This window comes from Ostrinia nubilalis, chromosome 8, assembly GCF_963855985.1.
Source record: "Ostrinia nubilalis chromosome 8, ilOstNubi1.1, whole genome shotgun sequence".
NCBI lineage: Eukaryota > Metazoa > Arthropoda > Insecta > Lepidoptera > Crambidae > Ostrinia > Ostrinia nubilalis.
Window position 1 is genome coordinate 11,440,425 of NC_087095.1, and position 23,252 is coordinate 11,463,676.

Below are 23,252 nucleotides of genomic sequence, written 5' to 3' on the forward strand. Positions count from 1 at the left end.
TTTGGATTTTAAGTATGTGATTATAGCTTACCAGATGACGAAAATTTCTGTGTTCTGGTCTTATCCAGAGGTTCTCAAATAGGGGCCTGAAAATGCGGCGAAATGGTTCCGGTAAAGGATGGTACGGCAGTGTTTGCTTCGCGCTCGACTTGGCGGGGGCACTGCCGTGCCCCCAGATACTGAAACCAAAGTTAAGGTCTGCTTCGGTTACTTAATTTTCTTAATCTTGAATGAAAAATAAATTAATAATTTGGGAAAAGTCTGGTGTTTTGGACCGGTTGCTAAATACCACCACCTTCATTTATGTCGTATCATATTCCATAAATGGCTACACAGTGATACGCAAAAATAATATGGCTGATAAATCAGTGTAATTAGTTTGTCGCCTTTGTAGCAATTTAAAGATTATTATTGACACAATAGCCACATTTCTTTTTTAAAATAGATAAAATGAATCATAACAATCTTAAATATCATAACCAATACTTGTCACACCGATTGTTTGTCCCGTTCCGTGACACACGGTCCATCGTCTATTTTTCGCGTGATAAAAGCAGCGATTTCTGTGACCTAGATCTAGAAGCGCGGGCGGGCTCTGCAGATATGCCTCGACGCAGCCTCAGGGTCGCGTCCGAAACTACGTCAAAGCGAGAGTGATGCTTTCAATTTGTAGTTTTTTTTAAATCGTCCATCCCCTGAGTTTTGTTTTTGGCCAGTGCGTACTTGTTAATCCTCGTTTTTTCGCTCGCAGGCAAATACTGTTTTATTTTGAAACGTTTTGCTTTTATTTCATTTTAGAAACGTTCACGTGGTCTCCGAAACAAATTAAGGATTCTCCAGACTGGCAAAATCTGTCAAACTCCATAAAAAACACCGGTTATCCTTAAAGTTACAGTCAAAGTTAGGTGATGCAACTCTTTGTTTTTTTCATTTGTTTTTTTTTTTGTGTGCCATTTAAAAATAAAAATAATAACATGCACTCGTATTAATTACTTACTTAATGTTAAATAAACTTTTTCAAATACCAGTTGGAAACGACCCATTTATCAGCATTACAATTCACAATTAAAATTTCATAATGGTGCACTTTCTAAAATTAATTTGCTGTCAAATTAATCCGAAGCTGTTTAATATTTAACAAGCCTGAAACAGTGTGTTTTGAATTTCACGTTTTGACCTACTTTATTCTGTTTTCACTTTGCAACCTTTTTCGCAACTTCCAAACTCATAACGCTGTATTAGGCATACTAATAGCATATTCTAGACCCATGTTACGTCAGAACCAAAACATCGCCTAAACAGGTTATTATGCGAAATTGTTGTCCATTTACACGTACATTGTAAAATTTGATGTGGCAAATTGAATACAAAAATAACCACAATATGGCCAATATTTCGATACTTTTATTCAATAACGGTTAATTTTTTTTATTTAAACTTGACTAGACTTTGATATTACTTAAACGTACGTATTTTGTTAATAAAATTAGTCTGTAATGAAAATATCACTGCGCATTTTATTAATAAAATGGTTTTAATAGTTAAGAAACATGTTTCCACTTCGTAAGAAACTAAATTGAAAGCGGGAATCCAGGGCAATAGCTACCTATTCAACTTGGAAAGCCTCATTTTCCACGCTGCATTATGCGATTAATAATAGAACGCCGCATAGGTGAATTACGAATTCAGCAGTTCTTCAACGACTTTAAGCGATTTATTAATAGCAATAAATAATAAACACCGCAGATATTCCTATCCGACTGTACGTGCGAAAATAGAGCGATATCGAACAATACCGTGACCCAAATATAAGAAACGCGAAAACGTGACTACGCAAAACAATGAACACGTAAAACGGACTCTAATGCTGTAAGATAAGCCCTTACACGTTTACATCGGTACAAAGCCGTTCGTATAGCAAAATCCGATTCGTCATAAAAGTATAATAATAGTGGGCCGGGGCGCCGCAACAACAGGCGGTGACCTACCGCGCGCGCCGCCACGGCAGTCTTCTGTGGCGCTTTCTAATGACCTCAAGCGTTCTCTGTTGCGCTCCGAACATTTCAAAAACCCTTAAAACGGCAAAAACCACAACGAATATCTCATAATTCGCGTAGTGACGACACGAAAAACGACAAGGACAAACCACCCGCGTCCGGCCCAGGAAAATGGACCCTAACTCTAAAGGGATAGAGTTTTATAATTAGTTAGATGCGTGTGTCGGCGCAGGAAAAGCTAGGTGAGTGTATAAATATTTCATTATAACAACTTTTGTCAGTAGTTTCGTGCCCGCGGTTTGTACTGCGATTTGCTGAATAAGGTCGTGTTCGATAAAATTAAATGTGTTTGTGTTACGATAAACCTCTTTTTAACAGGGAAAAGTAGTTTATTTATGTGAGCATTGTTTTTTAGTGTTTTGCATTGAATAATATTATTAGATATCGTTGGAAAAGTTTTCATATTTATAATTATTTAATCCAAATTGAAATATTATTTTTGAAGTAAAATGCCTACAATATCTATTTCCGGTTCGTTAAAACAGACAATCGATCCGCGACTTTTGCTTAATTGAATTCGAAGTTATTATGCGCAAATAGCCAGGCATCTGTAAAATCTGAATTAGTAAATAAGGTTTCGTCCTATTTTGGACTCTACCGGCATACAAATAAGAACTACGCGTTATTTTGCGAGCACGATGTTTACGATTGAGTGTAGATCACTTACATAAGCTCCTTGAATAATGAGCAGATGTATTTTAGATGAAATCGAGGTATTTTCTCGAAGTTTCCTTTTATTGTATAAGGATAATACAGGAAAAATCTGTTACTTTAGCAATTTACCATCAAAAAATAAACTTTCCTACCACGGGTTATAGCTTATTAATATTTATCTACGGAAGCGGAAAATTCCATTACGGAAAATTATTATAACTTTTTCAATAACAGTATGTTTTACAGGTAAAAATATTATAATTATGTAGGCAAAGAGGGCTAGGCTTAACAAAATCAAAGAAGACATAATTTAACTTAGTTGAAACTAGACATTTTTTCGTATAATTTCAGGTTTAATATTTAAATAGACCACAAACAAAATAATAATGATAACATAATTTTTTATCATCAAAAATTTAAAATAACACAAAATAAATAAATACATATTGCGTTTTTGCTATTTCAATGTTTGTTTAAAGCAAAACATGCAATATCGGAAGTAAATAACATAACTGAATAATGAAAAAAAATGCTTTCAAAAATAAAATAGAGCTACATCTGTCTTTCTCTTTCTAATGTACGGTGCTTGTTAGTATTGAAAAGAGACAGAAAGAACGGCTTCCAGATGTTTTCTTTAACATCCAGAGTAAAATACTGCCGTATTATTATATTATGATAGGACTAACAAACATCGCTTTGATCTTTTTTGGTTAGCCACACATTATTATTATAACAGTAACTTTACTGCCTAAAATTTAATAAACTTAATATTTCTATAAAAATAATTAAATTTAAAATTTTGTGGTTTCAGAGACCGACTTAGTGTAATGCTACAATTTTTTCTGTAGTTCAACTTTGGATGATTACCGATGCCAATGAGCAAATTAAAAAAAACCTGCCAAAATGGAGTCCGGAAATATAAACAAAATAATGCTTAAGTTTGGAACTGGAACGTGTTTTATTTTGGTCTATAAAAGCTTAGCTTTTCTTTAAAAGCTTCAAGACTTCACTTATTTATACTACATGTAACATAAATATGAATCCTCTTTAAAATAATATGTCGGGAATCCAAAGTTTGAGTGAATTTGTTTCTTGAAGAGAAGTATTTTTAGTAAAATCACTTTTAAGGTTCACTTCGAGCTTTATAGAAAACGAACGACCGACTTTAATGTATGCCATTTTACCTTACCTATGTATTGGTAATTTTGGATATAAAAGCTACGAATACAAACATTAATGAAAGCTTTGAGCTTCGAGTATTGATATCGCTGAAACAATGCGGTTCATAAATTGTCGATCATGTTGACAAGATAAAATATTTTGGGGCCAGTAAATTAACTGTACCTACTTATTTTGTTTTATTATTGCAAAACTTTTTTCATTTCTTCTACTATTGTAGAAATATTTTTTTATTATTCATTATTATAAAAGATTATAAAACGGTTTTAAATATTTGTCATTCTACAAATAAAACGTTAAAAAAGTAAAAATATAAATAAAGATAATATCTAAAAACGCTACTATTGTATTAAATAATTTACGTATACAAGGAACCCCCTTTGAAATGTTTTTAGCATAGTAAATATTTAGTAGGCTGCATAGAAAATACCGTCTCTCTCTACCAAACAGCCGTGGCTAACGTTAGAAAGAGACGCGTGTCACAGACCGCCCGGATACGTACAGCTGTATGATAATGGCTTTTCCAGGAAATGTCGTTGCGATGCGGCATCCGATCCACAGTTCAACTATCTGTTAGCATTGGCAACGGCGCCCATGCTAAACAGATTTCAGGTCTAATATAGTTATAGACAATCGTTATCAGACATTGATATTGTTTTATAACCAAATAGCGGCCGCCCGCGACTTCGTACGCGTTAAGACAGGACTTTCATACAAACTTCAAACCCCCGTTTTACCCCCTTAGGGGTTGAATTTTGCAAAATCCCGTCTTATTGAGTGACGTTCTAAAAGGAACACCCATGCAAAATTTGAGACTCCTAACACTTGTAGTGTAGTTTCTGAGATTTCGTGATGAGTGAGTGAGTCAGTCAGTCAATCAGTAGTAAAGAGGTACAGGCTGACCTTAAAGCCCGGTTTCTGAATTTAGATTTTTGGTTTGGGCGTGCTCATCTTGAAATCAAGTACATTCATATTAAATTCATTTTTGAGTAGGATATGAGCACGCACAAGATGGAAATCTCTATTCAGAAACCGGACCGTATGTACATATATCTATAAAAGCGAAAGGTCACTGACTGATTGACTGACTGACTCACTCACTCATCACTAAATCTCAGTAACTACAAGTCCTAAGAGTCTCAAATTTTGCATGGGTGCTCACTAAAATGGGATTTTCCAAAATTCAACCCCTAAGGGGGTAAAACGGGATCCACACGTACGAAATCGCGGGCGGCCGCTAGTCTATAAATATAACACGTCTTATAACACGGTTTTAAATCAAACACAACTTGGTATCTTTCCATTACAGCAACATCGACATTTGACAAAGAGTGACAAAGCAGTTATTAGCCAGAATCACTGTTTAATAACAGTTATCGCCCTGTTTGAATTATTTATGAATGAGGGGTGAATGTACGTAGAGTATGTAGGTGTTCAATTTTAGAAGCAATATTCATAGATATTAGTGTTACGGTTTAGGTGCCTACTTCTTAAAAGAAATATTCCATTCACGTATTTCCCGAAATCCGTGTCAATTTTCGGGATAAAAGTCCTACAAAATAATAGCTCTTTTATTATACCTACTAAAGCTACTTTTTGTGTACCGGCGAAAATAAAATCTGTACTATCTAATAGTAGCGGCACAACATATTTTTACAGCAGAAGTCGTTAAAAACATTATTTATTTTTTCGAAAATAGCCTTATATTTTGATTAAAAAAATATGTATTCGATGTAGGGTTAACAATATTTTTGCGTTATTAATTTCATTTGGAAATTGAAATGAAAAAGTGACGCGTACCAATAAGCCTACAGTGCCTAGCTTAAAAGCGCTTTTACCCTGAATTTATTACTTCAGTATTCAAAAGGCAAATAAAATGTTTATTTTTGTTTCAGATTCAAGCACCAGTAAAATGTAATATGACGAGTATAATGTAACTATGAAAAAGATTTTCTACTTCAAGGCAGCAAAAAATGATTACGATGGTTTGCAAATTATTTCATTATTACTGGTTCTACCCTCCGTTCTGCGAGCTCAAAATTCCCTGGGGTGCCCTGACTTAACAAGAAGTAATAAATGTTCGTGTTATACGTTTGAAGACGGTAAGATATCATTTTATTAAAACAAATAAGGTCTACATCAAATTATATTAACCCAGAATATATTTCACAGGGCTGTTTCTTGATTGCCAAGACACAATATTGAAAGACGTAAAAAATGCCATTAAGAGTACGTCGAAAATAAATTCATTGTCTGTTTATGATCTCGAGGACAACGAAGAGACTTTGGGACCCCATTTTATACCTCAAGGCGTTTGTATAAAGCATATTCACATGTCAAGAACGGGCATAAAAGACATTGCAGATGACACGTTTATACCGCTCCGAAAGTGCCTTGAAACGTTAAGCATTGTGTCAAGCAAAATCAAACTGGTACCGCAAAAAGCATTTTCCGGCATGCTCAAGCTAATCTCGATCGACCTAACTTCAAACTTTATCGAAGAAATACCCAGCTATAGCTTTTATGGTCTTCCTCTGATCAAACTCAACATTAAAGGCAACGTTATACGAGATATATCAGATTCCGCTTTTTCTAGTTTAGAACTTTCTCTATCAGAAATTGATTTAAGCGAAAACAATCTCACGTCGTTCCCAATAGAAGCCCTCGCTAAATTGAGACACCTCCGTTCTTTGCGATTGGCCTGGAATGAAATGTCTTCTTTCCCGATTGTCGAAAACTCAGACCTTATATCCTTAGAGTATTTAGACTTAAATTCTAATAATTTTGAATTTATTTCAGAAGACTGCCTTAAATTTTGTCCGTCCCTGATGATGTTATCGTTTCATTTCAATTTTATCAACAGTATTCACTATCGGGCGTTTCATTCCTTGGCTCACTTGAAGTCGTTAGACTTGAGCCACAATAGAATTAAAATATTAAACCCCAATCTCTTTCAAAATAATAAAAACTTAGTTTTCATCGATCTGAGTCACAATCACCTACATCATATTCACGGTCTGTTCTGTAACCTGCCATCACTTACAGAAGTAGTTTTAAGTCATAATAATATTTTGGATGTGCCAATTGATTCTTTTCTTAATTCTAATAAAATTAGTGCAATAAATCTAAATAAGAATTGCATCAGCAACATACATAGTGAGAGCTTTAGTAATTTAGGTAATTTAGCTAAGCTGCAATTAGATTCTAATTACTTAAATCAAGTGCCATACAATATTTTTATAAATAATAAGAATATAGTGAAATTAAGGCTAGACAATAATAACTTTTTCGAGCTAAATAATTACACTTTAGGGTCTCTTATAAACGTCAATGAAGTTAGATTAAATAATAACAGGCTTAAATTTATATCCAAGTATCTTTTTAAGAATTGTTTGAAAGTCATAGAAATTCATTTGAATCACAATGAAATTAATTTCATTGAACCGGGAGCATTCGTTAATATGAAAAATTTGCAGTATTTGAGTTTAAATCATAATTATCTCATCGATCTGAACGATGTATTGCCAAAGTTAGGCTCAAATTTACTTACTCTACATCTAGATTCTAATTCAATATCCTTGTTAAGTAACTTTGTTTTCTTATCTCAGGATAAGTTAAGTCATTTAAGTTTGAGGAACAACCGCCTTAAGTTTTTGACGAAAAACACATTCCGAAACATGAGTCACATAACGAGGCTTGAGTTAAATAACAACGAATTATCAATTTTAGACGATTTCTCGTTCCAACATCTAAACGCAACAAGGTATTTGAGTATACAGAATAATTTGTTACGAAATATTACAAATTATACATTTTTCGGTTTGAGTGAGTTAGAAGATTTAGATATTTCTCATAACAAGGTCATGTTTGTATTTGATATGGCTTTTGATACTTTGAAGAAACTACGAAGTCTAAATTTATCATTTAATCCTCTTAAATTACTCCAGAAAAATATATTTCAGCAAGGCTTACCTTTGAGCTCGTTGTACCTCGACAATTGTGAAATAAATTTAATAGAAAATGATACCTTTCAAGGATTGAACAACCTCAAAACTCTCTCACTCAGAAACAACTCGTTAAAGGCTAGTGATATTTTATCAATTAATATTCCCGGGCTAAAGTATTTATATCTTTCTTTTAATGTCCTTGACTATTTACCTCAAGAAGCTTTTTATCAACTCCCATTGCTGGAAGTTTTGTTTATGGAACATTGCAACATAGAACACATTATTGAGGGCACTTTCAGATTCAACAAAAACCTGCTAAGACTGAATGTGGCACAAAATATTATCAGTTCAATACCAAATAAATTATTTGACATGCAAAACTCCATTACAGAATTTAATATAAGCAACAATTTTTTAGATGTCGTACCATACAATACCTTTCACAACTTCACCCAAGTGGAAACTTTAGACATCGCGGATAATCTGATACCGCGAATTGAAATTAGTGGCTTCGAAAAAATGACTAAATTAAAATATCTTATTTTGAGGAAGAACGAAATCAAATCCATAACAGCTAAAAAGAAAATCGAATTTAGAGATCTCATGTTATTAGATATTAGCTTCAACAAATTAGACACTCTACCTTTTGTTATTTTGGAAACATTTCCGTATATTCAAAACATAAATATTTCTTACAATGATATTGTTTACTTTGATTTTTTGATCACGTTCCGTATGATGGGTTCTTCGCTCATAAACTTAGATATTAGTAAGAATCCGGCAATTTCGTGGACCTCACTCAGAAGACCAGACAATAATACACTGGTAGGGAACATATACGAATTACACATCAGTGCCACTAATATGACGAATGTCGATGACGTTGCATTTGAATATTTCACGAGCTTGCAGCACTTATATCTTACCTTCAATAAAATAAGGCGACTGTCGATAAGTCCCTTTGCAAAGTTATCATTACTAGAAAATTTGGATCTGAGTTTTAACAAAATTTCTCAACTTAAAGCGAGCAATTTTCGTGGCTTAACTAAATTGAGAACATTATGTTTATCCAACAATAACATTGAGTCAATGGAATCTTTCGCCGAAGATTTGAGCAATTTAAAACTTTTGGACCTCTCCCACAACAAGTTGCAAAACATTCTTAATGAAGATTTAATCAACTTGAAGGAACTTACAGTATTGTATTTGAGTTTCAATAACATTAAGTATATATCAGTAACAGCTTTCAGAAACTTAAATAAAATAATAGAGATAGATTTAGGGCACAATAAACTACAAAATATACCTCTAGAACTACTTACATCCGTAGAAAACCATATTGAGGATATATCCATTAAAGGTATGTACTTTTATTGACGTCGCTGAGTAAGTCAAAATTAAGACATTGTCTACATTTATATAAATTTTCAGGAAACACAATCACCTGCAACTGCCAGAAGGATAACATATGGGTGTGGATACAAGACCATCCTAAAATTATAAAATCGAATGCAATTATATGCCTAAATGAGGAGTATCCAAAAGAGAAGTGTGACATTCCCATCATATCTCAACTTTCTGTGGACAAACATAAAGATAACTCTGTATCAGTATCTTGGTTTATAAGGAATAGAACTGCCATTAAAGCCCTTCAAATTATCTACTACGACGAGGATGCCAATTTTTATGTAAGTATTATTGATTTGTTAATACTAATAATTAAAACCTCCAAAGTATTAATAATTTATATTATAATTGCAGATTAAATCTAAGTTCTTAGAAAAAAGTGAAGTTTCAACTCGCATTATCGATTTAGAGCCTAACACAAACTACGTAGTATGCGTAATTACATTGTACGAGGAACCGGTTATGAATTATGAATACGAACATGAACTCAATGTCACTGGTGCTATAGATGTTGATCTGAACGTTACTGCAAAAATCACCCAAGATATTGCAGCAGCCATACTGAATCAATCACCTTCAAGTGAATGCATTTCATTTAACACGTTCAAAAAGAAGACAGCGATGAAAATTAAACCAGTTAAAGCATTTGATATATCCTCCATTTTAAACCGTCGTATGGGCTTAATCGTTGGATGTTCGTTGGGTTTTGTAGTGTTTTTCATTATGTTCACAATTCTAGCGTATACGAAAATTAAGGAACGACAAAGAATAGCTAAATCTGATCCCACTTGGGCTGAAATGAATGACTATCATTCAATGCAAAGCAAAGAAGATATTTTACAAAACTCAACTACGGCTTCCACTGATAATATTTTACTAGGAATGACCAAAAATCGTAAACACTCTATAGACCATTTGAAGTAGCCTTAGACCTAAACTTAGATAGAAAATTAATAATAATATCTTTCTTAGATATCTGTAGTTAAATAATGTTATATTTAGAACAGACTTTTATTGTAAACATATTTCTTGAATTCTTAATTATTTACTATCTTGTTAATAGAAGCTTCACTACGACTGTTCGCTTATGACTAGCTAATACGTACAATAGAGTAGGTAGTAGAGCATAGATGCAATTTATTATAATAGATAACTAATGTTAATTATTACTGTAGATATTAAAATATTCAATTACCTATTAAATAAAGTTGTTACCCTAAATGGTTACCTATTTATTTATCAAATACGAAACATCCTAGTCTCTTTCAAAATTTTCATCTTAAAAAGAATTCTGAAATGTAATAAAAAGAAATCACTTGAGGCACTTTGGTGTGTTGAAAACTTGTTCGTTTAGAAGATCGCGATAACCAAGGGCCATTCAAAAACAATATCAATTTTCCGGGCACTTACATCTCAAATCAAAACAAAATTAATTTCTACAAGATCGTCTTATAAGTGCTCTAACAAAATAATATGATGCATAATATAAAATGTTTTAATATAATCTAAAATCTGTGGCAGGTATAATTTTCAAAGTATTTGAACATCTTTTTAGAATCATTTATTCTATTTAATAAAAACATTATTACCTCTGCTTTGGGTCTGCGATTCTGACCATAATTACTGTTTATTTTTTTATCAAAACCTATCTTTATAACTTTTGTTATTTGGAGAGGGACATGGGGAAAAACATATGACAGTCTTGCCCTAGAGAAATTATGCAATATCGTCATTGCGTATTGACACTCACGTCTAGGCAGAGATGTCCGGACTCCTGAGGGACTGCACTAGATAGGCTTATTAATTGGAATACTGGCACACTGAGTATTATCTTGTCAATCAATAGTTGGTGGTTATTATTCGGTATATCAAAGGATCTTTTAAGAAAAAAAAAGCTTAGGTTGTAACGTTTTCATTAGACTAATTCTTGAATCGGTTCCGTAGAAATTCAAAGAATGTTTGAGAAATTATAACGGATTGCTTCAACCTTGACACAATAAAAGTTTTGTAGGTTGTTAAGTTAGGCTTAATCAGAGTAAACTAAATTTATTATTATCAGCAGTCTACAAGGATGGTGCACTACGCTGCGTTGACAAGTATGGTGACATACTTTTTATGAACCTTAAAAACTTTTCACAACTTGTAAAGTCCCAATTCGCAACGCATTGTCAATATTTATTAGTTATTTATATAATTTAATGTGATTGTGTCGACACAAAAAGGAGGTAATAAATTTTCGAGGCACTCCGGAGAAACAATATTGTTATTAGAATTCCTTAATTGTCTGCAATAGTTTGACAAACAAACATTTAATCAAGAAACAAACAAGTTCCATTCCATAAACTTTGGCCCTTTGTCTGTCCAAAACTTAACTGCTAAACTAAAATGTACAGTTTGCGTAAAATCTGTTAGCCGGTTATTGTATTAGGCAATATTGTTGGGTCAACTAAGATGAATAAATTGAAAGAGAATTAGTTTTTTCAAGGATCCGTAAGAATTATTCTTACCCCTCGTATTTGTAGATCTAGTGTATATTGTGTCTCAGCTTATTTTATCAGAAATAAGGCGGAGAGACTTGAAACAAATTGATAATGATCCACAAAACTGAAATGTAAAATAATAATAATTATGTAAAATTTGTCAAAGGTCAGTAAATAAATAAAGCTCGAAAAAATATCTACTAACATAATATAACATTAGTATTTATAACACCAAATAGACTATGCATGAGACACATGGAAGTATCATCACGGAGACATAAATAAAAATAAAGGGAGCCACCAAAATAGAAGTTTGATCTCGCGTGGCGAAAACACAAAGTCCCATATGAAATATTCATACCGGCTTAATTCGACCACTAAAATGAAATCCAGTGAGATTAGGTACTTGACATGTCTCTAACGTGGGAGAGATACTAACTCAAACAAGCAGGGATTTAAAGGAATATCCACTAAATTATGGAACTTATTACTCACAGTTGACCAGTCAAACGAATCGTTTGAAGATATTTGTCCAATGAAACTGGAAACCGATATTTTTGTGAGGTCAGTGTGCCTACCATGAGTTTACGTTAGGTGTGCTCGCTAGCGACTGCGTAAAAAACTGACATTTAAATGTATGACATATTGTGCAGCGCCCCTAGTGGCTACTTTCAAGAAATAAAATCTTCATAGAATTTTTTGACGTATTCGCTAGCGAGCTCACCTAACGTAAACTCATGGTAGGCACACTGCATATTTTAGGTATTCGTGAAAGTGAACGAATTATTTGCCAAAACTACTCGTTTTCTTGTGTATCAAAGTGAAAGAATATTACCTACTTCATAGCGGTGACATGTTCGTTGAGTCGTTATCGGTTTCAGCATAGTAGGTATAGAATTAATCAAGAGATACAGTGAAGTCTAGACGAGTGAGCCTGGTACTATTACGAACTAAAGAGGACTTCTCAGCTAATTAATGAGAAGGTTTGTTGTTAGTTTTTGATATTCTTTTTGTAAATAAATCTGATGCTACAGTAGAGTCAAATAGTATTGCATTCATAATTCAATTTTGAATTGGTAAAAACAGAAATTGAAGTGTCTTTATTTCTCTATACTTTATAGACATACAGTGCCGCTCTAGTAAATTCTACAAGCTTCACTACTGCGGTGATAAAAATATTTTCGTCCCAAAAATGTTGCTTCCTTTTCAAATCAATCTAGAATTTTACTGACTCATTAATATCCAAATTATACATGAAAATGTTGCGCATGTTACAAAATACACTTGACCTGTTTTTGACATCTCCTGAGGCGAGGCTCACGTTGGCTGCTCCAGTTAATTTCGAGTACTGCACAAAGGTCAGAGTCGTCTAATTATAATTCCAAGCAGTTTTAACGCTAAATTTATTGAGGTGCAACGTCCTTTTGGGAGTTGTCGATTGAAGATGATAATTTGAATTGACATTATTTATGTCAGATTGTAGAGGTTTGATGTTTGCTGCCAGAATTGGGCGATCTGAGGAAATTGTACGAGTGGATATTTGGAGAAAAGGTAAGTAGGTATGTGCCTTTTTACTGTGATATGGATTTGGATACGCGTGCGGATCTGGTCTGCGCGTGCCGAAATCAGCATCATAGGAAAAAGGCACTTAATCTACTCGTAATAAACATGCAAAAGTCAATGTAAGGTATAAATAAATTAGGTACCAAACATTGTGTTGTTAATCTACCTAAGGTATCAATAATAGGTTACCCCAGAACATATTTTATTCTCCTATTATAATATGCATTTTATTTCAAGCTTAATATTTTATATGACAGGATATTTATTTTGTCAACATGCCGCATAAAAATATTTTCAAGATGTAGAAAGTATTTTAATAAAGTTAAACTTGGTCAAAAGTGATAACTTATGGCTCGGAAACGTGGCCTCTCACTATAGGCCTTATACAGAAGCTCAAAGTTGCACAGCGTGCTATGGAGAGGGCTATGCTTGGTGTTTCTTTGCAAGATCGAATCAGAAATGAGGAAATCCGTAAACGAACTAAAGTCGCTGACATAGCCCGACGGATTAGCAAGCTGAAGTGGCAATGGGCAGGGCATATAGTACGCAGAACTGACGGCCGATGGGGCAGCAAGGTTCTGGAATGGAGGCCGCGTACCGGAAAACGCAGCGTGGGACGTCCACCTACAAGGTGGACCGACGACATCGTAAAGGTAGCAGGGAAGCGCTGGATGCAGGCCGCTACCAATCGATCAACGTGGAAAGCATTAGGGGAGGCCTATGTTCAGCAGTGGACGTCCTATGGCTGAAATGATGATGATGATGATGGTCAAAAGCTGCCACAATTCGTCCAGTTAAAAATTTAAAACATTTTCGAAGATTGAAAGACAAAAGACGTATTTTATTGAAACTCATGACATCAATATTTTATGTTATCGACTTCACTGACCGATATTTTGGTGTCTGAATATGAAAGCGACATGTCGTGCATTCCAAAAATATTCCGACTATAAATGAAGTAACAATGAAACCGTATCACGCGACTGGTTACATTAAGAGCAGTTTTGGGTTCCGTTGTTAAAGTCAAAGTCAAGAATGTCTTTATTTGTATTTTAGTCCGTCATGTTTAATATCAAAAAATATGGGACACATATATTTTTATTTGTCAATCTAACAAATAATTACATAGTTATGGTGCGTTGAAGTTCCGCACGACGTCACAACGTGCGGCACTTTTATGCAAGCATTGACGTCACGGGCCTCTTCTTATGAACTTTGGCGCGCTTTATCTCTTTAAATTTTCATTAGTTTGAAAAAGTGAAAAATACGTGTAGAGTATTTTTTGATAAGTTAACTGACGGACTAATTAAAACTCTTGCTTTTTGACCCAGGAAACATCCCTATTGTTCAAAGATAGTTACCTGTTTAAAATAATATTAAAAAAGTAACCCTTTTTCCATAATTTAAATGCCAAATTATTTCAGTTTCAAGTCTCTATTCTTGCCAAATTAATTGCCATAATAAACCAGAAATTATTGACATTTCAATAGATATTCAATAAAATTACGGAACCCTAATCGAAGCGTGTTGATAACCACTCGAATGCTTTTTAAACTACCCGCGTGACGGACAGAACAATCGCGTCATTAACCGTTTGTGGGTGCTTGATTTTTTATGCATATGAAAATCGTCATGAGCGAGTATTCAACAAAAATGTCATCGGTAAAATGATGCTGATGCAGATGGGACAATACCTAATTGCTTGTATAAATTTTATAAAGATTGAGTTCAGTCAACGGCTGCTGGGGCAGAAAAGTTCTCGAGTGGCGACCACGAGCCGGAAGACGTAATGTGGGCAGGCCTTCCACTAGGTGGACCGTCGATCTGGTGAAGGTCGCGGAAGGTACTTAAATGCGGGCGGCGCAGGACCGGTCTTTGTGGAAATCCTTGGGGGATGGATGCCTTTGTCCAGCAGTGGACGTCATCGGCTGAAACGAACAAAAGTCAATACTCTTTCGCAGTCAATCCGAATCGCAACCGAAAGTATTTCGCAATAAATACTTTGCGTCGCCAACTCGATTTCTTTACAATGCAAATCACTCGAATGCGGTAGCATTTATGATATTTCCGATTGTCATGGGTTTTTATTTTGTTCGCTTTCTCCCTTTTTTTCAGGGACTATTTGGTAGTACTTTGCTGTTTAGTAGTACTTACCTATAAGCGTGTTAATATTATCTTTCACACGAACATCCCCTTTGCAAAATCCAATCCGTGAGCTCCGTTTACGTTAGGTGTGCTCGCTAGAGACTGCGTAAAAAAGTGACATTAAATGCATGACAAGTTGTACAGCGCCCCTAGCGGATACTAGACTAAAAGTACTACTACAAGAACTAAAATCTCCATAGGTTTTCTTGACGTACTCGCTAGCGAGCACACCTAACGTAAATTCATGGTAAGCACACCGTTCGAATTTGTAATTCGAATCCTGCATTACAGTGTGCCTACCATGAGTTTACATTAGGTGAGCTCGCTAGCGAATACGTCAAAAAATTCTATGAAGATTTTATTTCTTGAAAGGGGCGCTGCACAATATGTCATACATTTCAATGTCATTTTTTTACGCAATCGCTAGCGAGCACACCTAACGTAAACTCATGGTAGGCACACTGGTCCCGCAAAAATGGATTGCCGAGAGAAAATGCCCTAATTCTGTTTGATAATTGTGGCTGTATGTATCTGTATCAGAACTCCCACATACATCTTGGCTCGTGCCCTTATACTAACAAAAACAACACGCCCACGTAAGAGAAAGTACAACAAACGATAAGTGCCGAAGTAAAATAAACCGGTCTAAAAGGCTGTGAAAACCCACATGTGCGTTTCAGGTTCAATCCACATAAATCGAATAGGTTACGCAATTAATTATTGTTTATTTTTTTTAACAATCGGTTGTTTGCACTGTTTTTATTGATGCGCAAAGATGAAAGCAAAGAAAAGGTTTGCCCCTAACCATTCGTACATCAACACGTTTTCTTCTCACATAATTACTGTTTGTGTTTCAATAAAATTGTTATTGTAATGTAGTCTACCCGCCGACATGAGTCGTCAAATCTTGACAGGTTGTGAAAAATCGTGGACCTGATTCAGGCTTGGTTTCTAGAGTCCTTAATATTAGCTATTTAACAGTATGATATTTTATTTTCTAATAAGCCTATTAACAGTCTGTTTATAATCTCTAGCTTTATCGTTTCCTAAACAACACGTAGAAAATCACGCTGAAATTTCCAATTTCGTATATTACGCACACTTCGTCGCTGAATATTGGCTTAAAACTACGCCAGTCCGCAGCGGTCGCTTCGAACATGGCCGGCAGTTGTTCTATGCAAAACTGGACCTCCGCTGACAATACCTGATATCCATATCGCCAATACAGCTTAAGCCTGGGTAACGGCCAAATAAGCTGAAATACGGAAAATATTTTCAGTAATAAAAAGTTACTGCAGGTTATTTTTGGAATTATATTTTTTCGCAGAATGGAAATATATTTTGATTATGGATAACACATGATATGGTATTCAAAAACGTAGATCCTACTCGTAAGCTGTAAGGTAGGCCAATCCCAGCATTAGTTAAGGGGAAAAAACAAACTTTTTTAGATATTGAACAATTCTATTAAGATAAAGAAGGAAAACCACATTGATGTCCCGGTGGAGCGACACCTTGGCATGCCATAAAAATATTGTATCTTTCACAAAAGGTAATATTAGTTTAGTATTGTTTTCGTATCTTAACAAAGCTATTATTTCATAAATATTTGATACATTCTTCGGGAACGATTGGCGATTGTTATTGGTCAAGAAATAGCATTTATGATGAGACTTATATCATATAATAATCGTATTGGGCCATCTGTTGCTATTGTACCATCGTATTCAAATCGTATGTGTTCCTGAAGATTATTGTCCGTTCCATATATTCTGTGGTCACTCAACTAAGCTGTATAAATCATTGAAGTTGTGTTTACGTGTGCATATTGCGACTATAATTAGCTGATAATAGAAGAGGGCTTTGGTTTCATATCCTAGAATAAATCAGTGTATTCTTAAACTCTATAAACTTTATGCTATACTTATATTGCCAGTAAAATGATAATAAAGTGATTTTAGGTGAAATGATCTGAAAACCTCAACCATAGGCTTCTTCATCTTAACCCTATGACCTGTTTAAGTGAATGTAAACTTCTGTATTGACACAACAAAAATATTGAGAAAAAACACTACCACACCTGGCAGAATAAACCTTAACACATTTTACATAATGTCTTATCTTTGAATTTTCCGTATACCTACTGTAACATGCTCACTAACCTGGTAATCACGGCCACCCCACACAGCACAGTCGACGCCTCGTGCCAGCAGTCGGCAACCTTTGACTTAGCACCACAGATTCTGCGAGCACAGTATATGAGAAAATCAGAAGTTCACTTTTTACACTTTTCAACGTCTTTCAGTACATTCAAAGTTTTTATTAAACTTTTATAACAACACAAACACTCCACAGTATCACAAAAACTCTCAGCTCATGTTGTCTGTTAAAGCTCACAAAATAGACTGACTGTTTTTTGCCCAATTACCTTCCAATAAAAGTATGTTTAACAACTTCTCATCTCATTATTCAAAATAATAATGTAACTCTCTGTAAAAATATTTACAAACCACCTCCGCTTATGAAAATATTTGAAAACAATTTCCTGAGCTTTTTCCTACGGTACTTCCTCAAGTTGATTACCGGAAGTTTAGAATATTGTTATATCTGGTATAAATTCAAATACAAAAATATTTGTTTTAAAATTCTCATCAATATTGTTGTTCTTTTGTAGTTTCTTGTATAAATTAAAATTAATAATAAAATAAAGAACTTACTTTTGGTGGCGGCAGAATTTATGCCACCATTTTGAACTTTAGTGTTCAAAACGTAAAGTGCAAAACTAATGAAAAATTGTTTCTCTAAACTTACCAATTAACAGCTTAAGTAGTTGTAGGTACTGCCACAAGGTAGACCGACGACATCATAAAGGTGGCGGGAAGGCGCTGGACGCAGGCCGCTACCAACCAGGTAACATGGAAAGCATTGGGGGGCCTATGTTCAGCAGTCGACGTCCTATGGCTGTGAAGATGATGATGATGAGGTACTGCTACTTGGAAATATTGTTTATGAAAATAACAGCAATAACTTCTCAGGCACCAAGTATGAGTTGAAGACATTATTACTTGTTAGTTTAATCTAAATATGAATGTGAGCAAACAATGTTAAAGCTAATTTAGTTTATTCAATTAGTGTAAACCTTGAATTAGATTCAAAGCAGATTTCTAATAGGCGCGATAGCAGGTGCTTACGTACACAAATTAATATTCCGCCTCTAAATCACCACCGCACACCTGCCGTGTTGATTCAGTCCGCATTATCAGCTAACGTACGATGTCCTACGATGCATTAGTGCACTACCGACACCTACAAGGCGGTTAAAGTGAACTTTATCATGTTAGTCATAAGGCTTCAAAGCCTCTTAGTGGAGGTGTTGAAGATAATCAAAGTACACTGCATTCTAGCCGCACGATCGGATGAAAATTAATTTAGCACTGGATCTCAGAAGTGCTTGGTGCTCCAATGCGATTATCCTGGAAACTACTGACATATATTGGGATGTTCAGCAGAAATAGGTAGGGTATAACCGAAGCGATAGAAATTGTTTATTTTGCACAAACTATATTATTTAAAATAGAACAAACATGCAATATAAATGAAGGTGTGCCGAAAAGGTCTGGTGCTGAGTAGGGTAAACATTAGTCGTGAGCTCATGATGTTAGGTGGAGTGCCATAACATTGTTTCTAGCAGGTTTTGAAGCATTTAGGATTGTGATCAATGATCATAAGTTGAGTTTTGGGCTGACCCTGTTTAGGTTTGTTATCGACAAAACAAGAAAAATAATAAAATTAATGAATCAGTTACACTATCGTTCCTAAATTAACCCTACATATTCTCCTGCATCAAGAAACGTAATTTAGACTGTATTCATTTAAAAATGATGTTTTTTACCCTAACGAATTTATTCGCCAGGATAGGTAAAAAATAACACTTTTTATCGTAGTCACCATATTTTATTTGCTCATAAATTATCAGGCTACGCCAATTCGATGTTCGTTGGTAGCTGACTCAGTTCGCGAGTATTTTTTCCGCTTATCTTTTAAAAGCACTTGTTTCAAATAAAAACAAATTGCGTTATCTTTTATTGAAATATTTTCAATTTACTAGAATTCTTGCTTAGAGTAATCTTTTGTAGTGTTTTGTTCTGTTTGGTAAATAACGATCCCTTTGTGAACCTATTGTTAGATTATTGTTGTCTGAGCTTAACAAAAACTGTTAGCGTTTATCAAAATATCTCTCATTTTTTCTATTCTTTCATATTTTGAATAAGTTACTGTGATTTAAGAATTGTTTGGTTTAAATTTAAAGGATTTTAAAATAAAAATCAGACTACTGAGTGGGAAGTATATCCCCAAAGGAAGCAATTTGGTATCATCTTTTGTCTTAGACATTGCCTAATAAATTCACACCTAATTTCTCCTTACCTCCATTGTACGTTTGTTTTGTTCTAATTTGTAGCAAGAGGCGGTTACTCTAATTTTGTCCGCGATAAGGCATTCTACAATAGAAGATGTTTACAGCAAGCATTTTCCCTGGAGAATCTGTTGTACAGACAACAGCACGCAAAGCTTAAAATTGTGGGCTCTTATGTAGTTATAATAGAGATGATTTTTCATCAAAAATGTAGTCTGGTGTGCTGTCGCCTGTACATTTAAGGCGATACCGTTTAAGAGAATTATCGTCCTTTGTGATGAATGCCTGAGCAGTTTGCTAGATATATTGTTGATATTCCGGGAAGTACCCGGATAAATACACCTGCAGAGGTTTTGCTTCCATTTAGGGATAAGAAGCTGATAAATAACTACGAGAATTTCGCAATATTTGACATTTCACGACAAAATATCTTAGGCTCTTATCTGAATCGAGGAATCAGAATCAGATTGTATTGTTGCGTACAGCAAAGGATTGGAACTTGCTACCTGTGAATATATTCGAAGTGTGCTGTAACGTAGGTATGTAAGCCTTTTCAAGGCTACAAAGGCACGTAAGTCGACATAAGTGTAATTCTTGCATTTGAATACGCACTGTGGGATTACGAAGAAAAAATCGTAATAAAAAATCGAAATAAGTTTCTCGTAATCGATATTATTTTCGTTTGATATCATACCGCTTTATGTCTGTGATCTCAATATAATTTTGACAAGATAAATACTAGTAGAGCATAATAAGTAAAAATTCCTTAACATTTCCCTACCAAGTTAGTGACCGATTCCTCCCTATATTCTTAGTAACAAACATATCTCATCATATTATTCCAATTTACAGACAACTGCATATAAAGTTAAATACTATAGAAGTGTGGAATCTTATGCAGTTGTAATTGAGACTGATTTTGCAGTAAAAACCTGCTGTGCTGTGAACTGTATGGGAAACAGCAGCAATAGTACAGCTGCTGCTTAACTACCATACATTTTCCGAATACAGACTAGCTTCCGTCTTGTTAATAATTGCCTGGCCCGGACTTAGGCCCATAAGTCATAGATTTGTAGTTCCAACGGTCGTTGGCTGTGCCTCATAAACTCCCTTAGTGCTATAGTGGACCGACGTAAGCACTTAATGTTGCTTAATACATGATTGCTAGTGCTACTTACGCGATAACACCGGCAATACCCACATATAAATCTCTGATTGTGATGGGTCATATTTTCATACTTACGCTTAGGCTTTCCGGCGTGCATTCAGCGAAAAAACAATTATCCACTTCAGCAAAGGAGGTACTAAAACAAATACCAACTTATTACCCTTATAACCTTTTAATTAAATAATAATATAAGTGTTTGTTAAATGTGCAAGATTTAAACCACACCATATTCATGATTTAGAGATTTGTACCTTGTCAAGTTTTTCATTTTGGCGAAAAGTGAACTGAAATAATTCAACTGCAAATAAAAACAAATTGTAGTCAAACGGTATTGCAACTTGCGCTATACTCGTATATAGAGCTCTAAACAATAAAACCTACAGACTTTTTCACCTGTACCTATCCGTACTTATATTTAGTGCGACATAAAACGATCCCGAACCAGCATGTACAAAAATACTTTAATATATCGGCGTACACGCGCGACCGTACGTGATATTGTCGTCGATCTGCTATCTCCGCACTTTTGGATAATGGATTCATTTGTATTCAGCCTGCAAGTGGGCACTGTAACGAAGGCTGACGTTCAGAGTACAATTACCAGTGTTAATATTTACCAACTGACGCCAAGGACTAATTGTTGCGGAGCTTAGGATAGGTACCGAGTAAGCAAGCAAGTCTGAACTGACATTCTAGCAAAGGTTGCAAATGTGCGGGTCAGTTTGCTTTCAAAGAGGTCGTTTGAATTTAGAACACGTTTTAAGTATTCAAAGCCTTACCTTATTTCTAATCAATTATTTTCAGCAGTGAGTGAAGTGATTTCTTCCAAATAAGGGTGTATTTGACACACAAATACCAGTTTGAAACCAAAATTAACGGATACTTTTGTGTCAAATAAACCGTTTATCTTCAACTAGCTTTTGCCAGCGGTTTCACTCGCGTGAAATTTAGTATGTCACAGATCGTCATAAATTATAGCCTATATGTTAATCTGGGTTATAAACAGTAATACTGTAAAGTTTCAACAAAATCCGTTCAGTAGTTTTTGCGTGAAAGAGTAACAAACATCCAGACATCCAAACATCCAGACATCATGACATCCAAACTTTCGCATTTATAATATTAGTAGGAAGTAGGATAGGAAGTAGGATTACTACAACGACCTTTATTGCTTGTTTTAAATTTTTGGCCGCCCAAAAATTTAGGTCAGTTATACACTACCCTAATCAGTCAATCTATACCGCTACGGCGTCTTTCCATTCTATACATAGCCAGAACGCAAGGGTGTGAAACTAATCGAGTATAGTTTGGATATGACTTTTTTTACTAAGCTCCTCCAAACTATACACGACCAGTACGCATACGCTGCGTACTGCTCGCGTATACTTTGTAGTGACTTAGGTCAATTATCTTCCTCCAAAATATACATCGCCAGTACGCATACGGACTAATCATGTATGTATTGTAATAAGTGCGTGATTACAATTTATACGGGAGTAGTTGCATGCTAGTCATTTTGACTTATTGACCTCTCTTTCTATTACATACTAGCTTTCCGCCCGCGGCTTTGCTCGCGTGGAATTTTGTCTGTTACAGAAAAACAATATCGCGCGCGTATTTGCTCACCGTTTAGACCTACCCTGGACTACGACAAACATTTTAAAACCAAAATCAGCTCAATCGGCCCAGCCGTTCTCGAGTTTTAATCAGACTAACGAACATCAATTCATTTTTATTTATATAGATAGATTAATTCATATCTGCGTGTCTACTTTAAACATTGAATCATCTTACGACACGTGTCATTGTTTTGATAAAGGATTTTTTGGTGTTTCTTATTCTGCCATAGAAAAGATATTTGTTTTGGGGCTGATATTTCACCAATTGTAGGTATGGAAATATGTCAAAATGATTTTGTTCTTGAGATAAAAGTTAATAAATAAAATAAATAATAAATAAATATCCTTAGACATTTTACACTGCGCTTCTAGTCCCAAACTAAGCAAAGCTTGTACTATGGGTACTAGACAACGGATATAAACATAATTAAATACTTTTTTTTTGTAAATACATACTTATTATACATAGAAAACACCCAGTCCAATACAAACAAATATGTTCATGCACACAAATGTTTGTACTGTGCGGGAATCGAACCCGCTACCACTTCGAACCACTACACCAAACGGCCGACAATACAAACCTAGCATTTGAAGTCTCGCATAATATTGTATTTAA

General features: G+C 34.8%; 1 protein-coding gene across 2 annotated transcripts; it reads left to right on the forward strand.

The window, feature by feature from the left end:
- Positions 1 to 1,994: 1,994 nt before the first annotated feature.
- On the forward strand, positions 1,995 to 10,465 carry LOC135073934 (chaoptin-like). 2 transcript variants are annotated; one of them, XM_063968187.1, is made up of 5 exons: positions 1,995 to 2,239; positions 5,786 to 5,992; positions 6,063 to 9,197; positions 9,269 to 9,525; positions 9,599 to 10,465. In XM_063968187.1, exons 2-5 carry the CDS (start codon positions 5,830 to 5,832, stop codon positions 10,166 to 10,168), a joined length of 4,125 nt encoding a protein of 1,374 aa, XP_063824257.1. In that variant the 5' UTR covers positions 1,995 to 2,239; positions 5,786 to 5,829; the 3' UTR covers positions 10,169 to 10,465. The 2 variants fall into 2 exon arrangements, with proteins under 2 accessions (XP_063824257.1, XP_063824258.1); XM_063968188.1 differs by lacking the exon at positions 1,995 to 2,239 and adding an exon at positions 2,314 to 2,394.
- The last annotated feature ends 12,787 nt before the right edge of the window (positions 10,466 to 23,252 follow it).

Bases quoted from the DNA above. Each gene is read 5' to 3' on its own strand.
- LOC135073934 (XM_063968187.1), top strand. From the start codon at position 5,830: ATGAAAAAGATTTTCTACTTCAAGGCAGCAAAAAATGATTACGATGGT. The intron at 9,198-9,268 runs GTATGTACTTTT...ATAAATTTTCAG, and splicing joins TGAGGATATATCCATTAAAG to GAAACACAATCACCTGCAAC. The intron at 9,526-9,598 runs GTAAGTATTATT...TTATAATTGCAG, and splicing joins ACGAGGATGCCAATTTTTAT to ATTAAATCTAAGTTCTTAGA.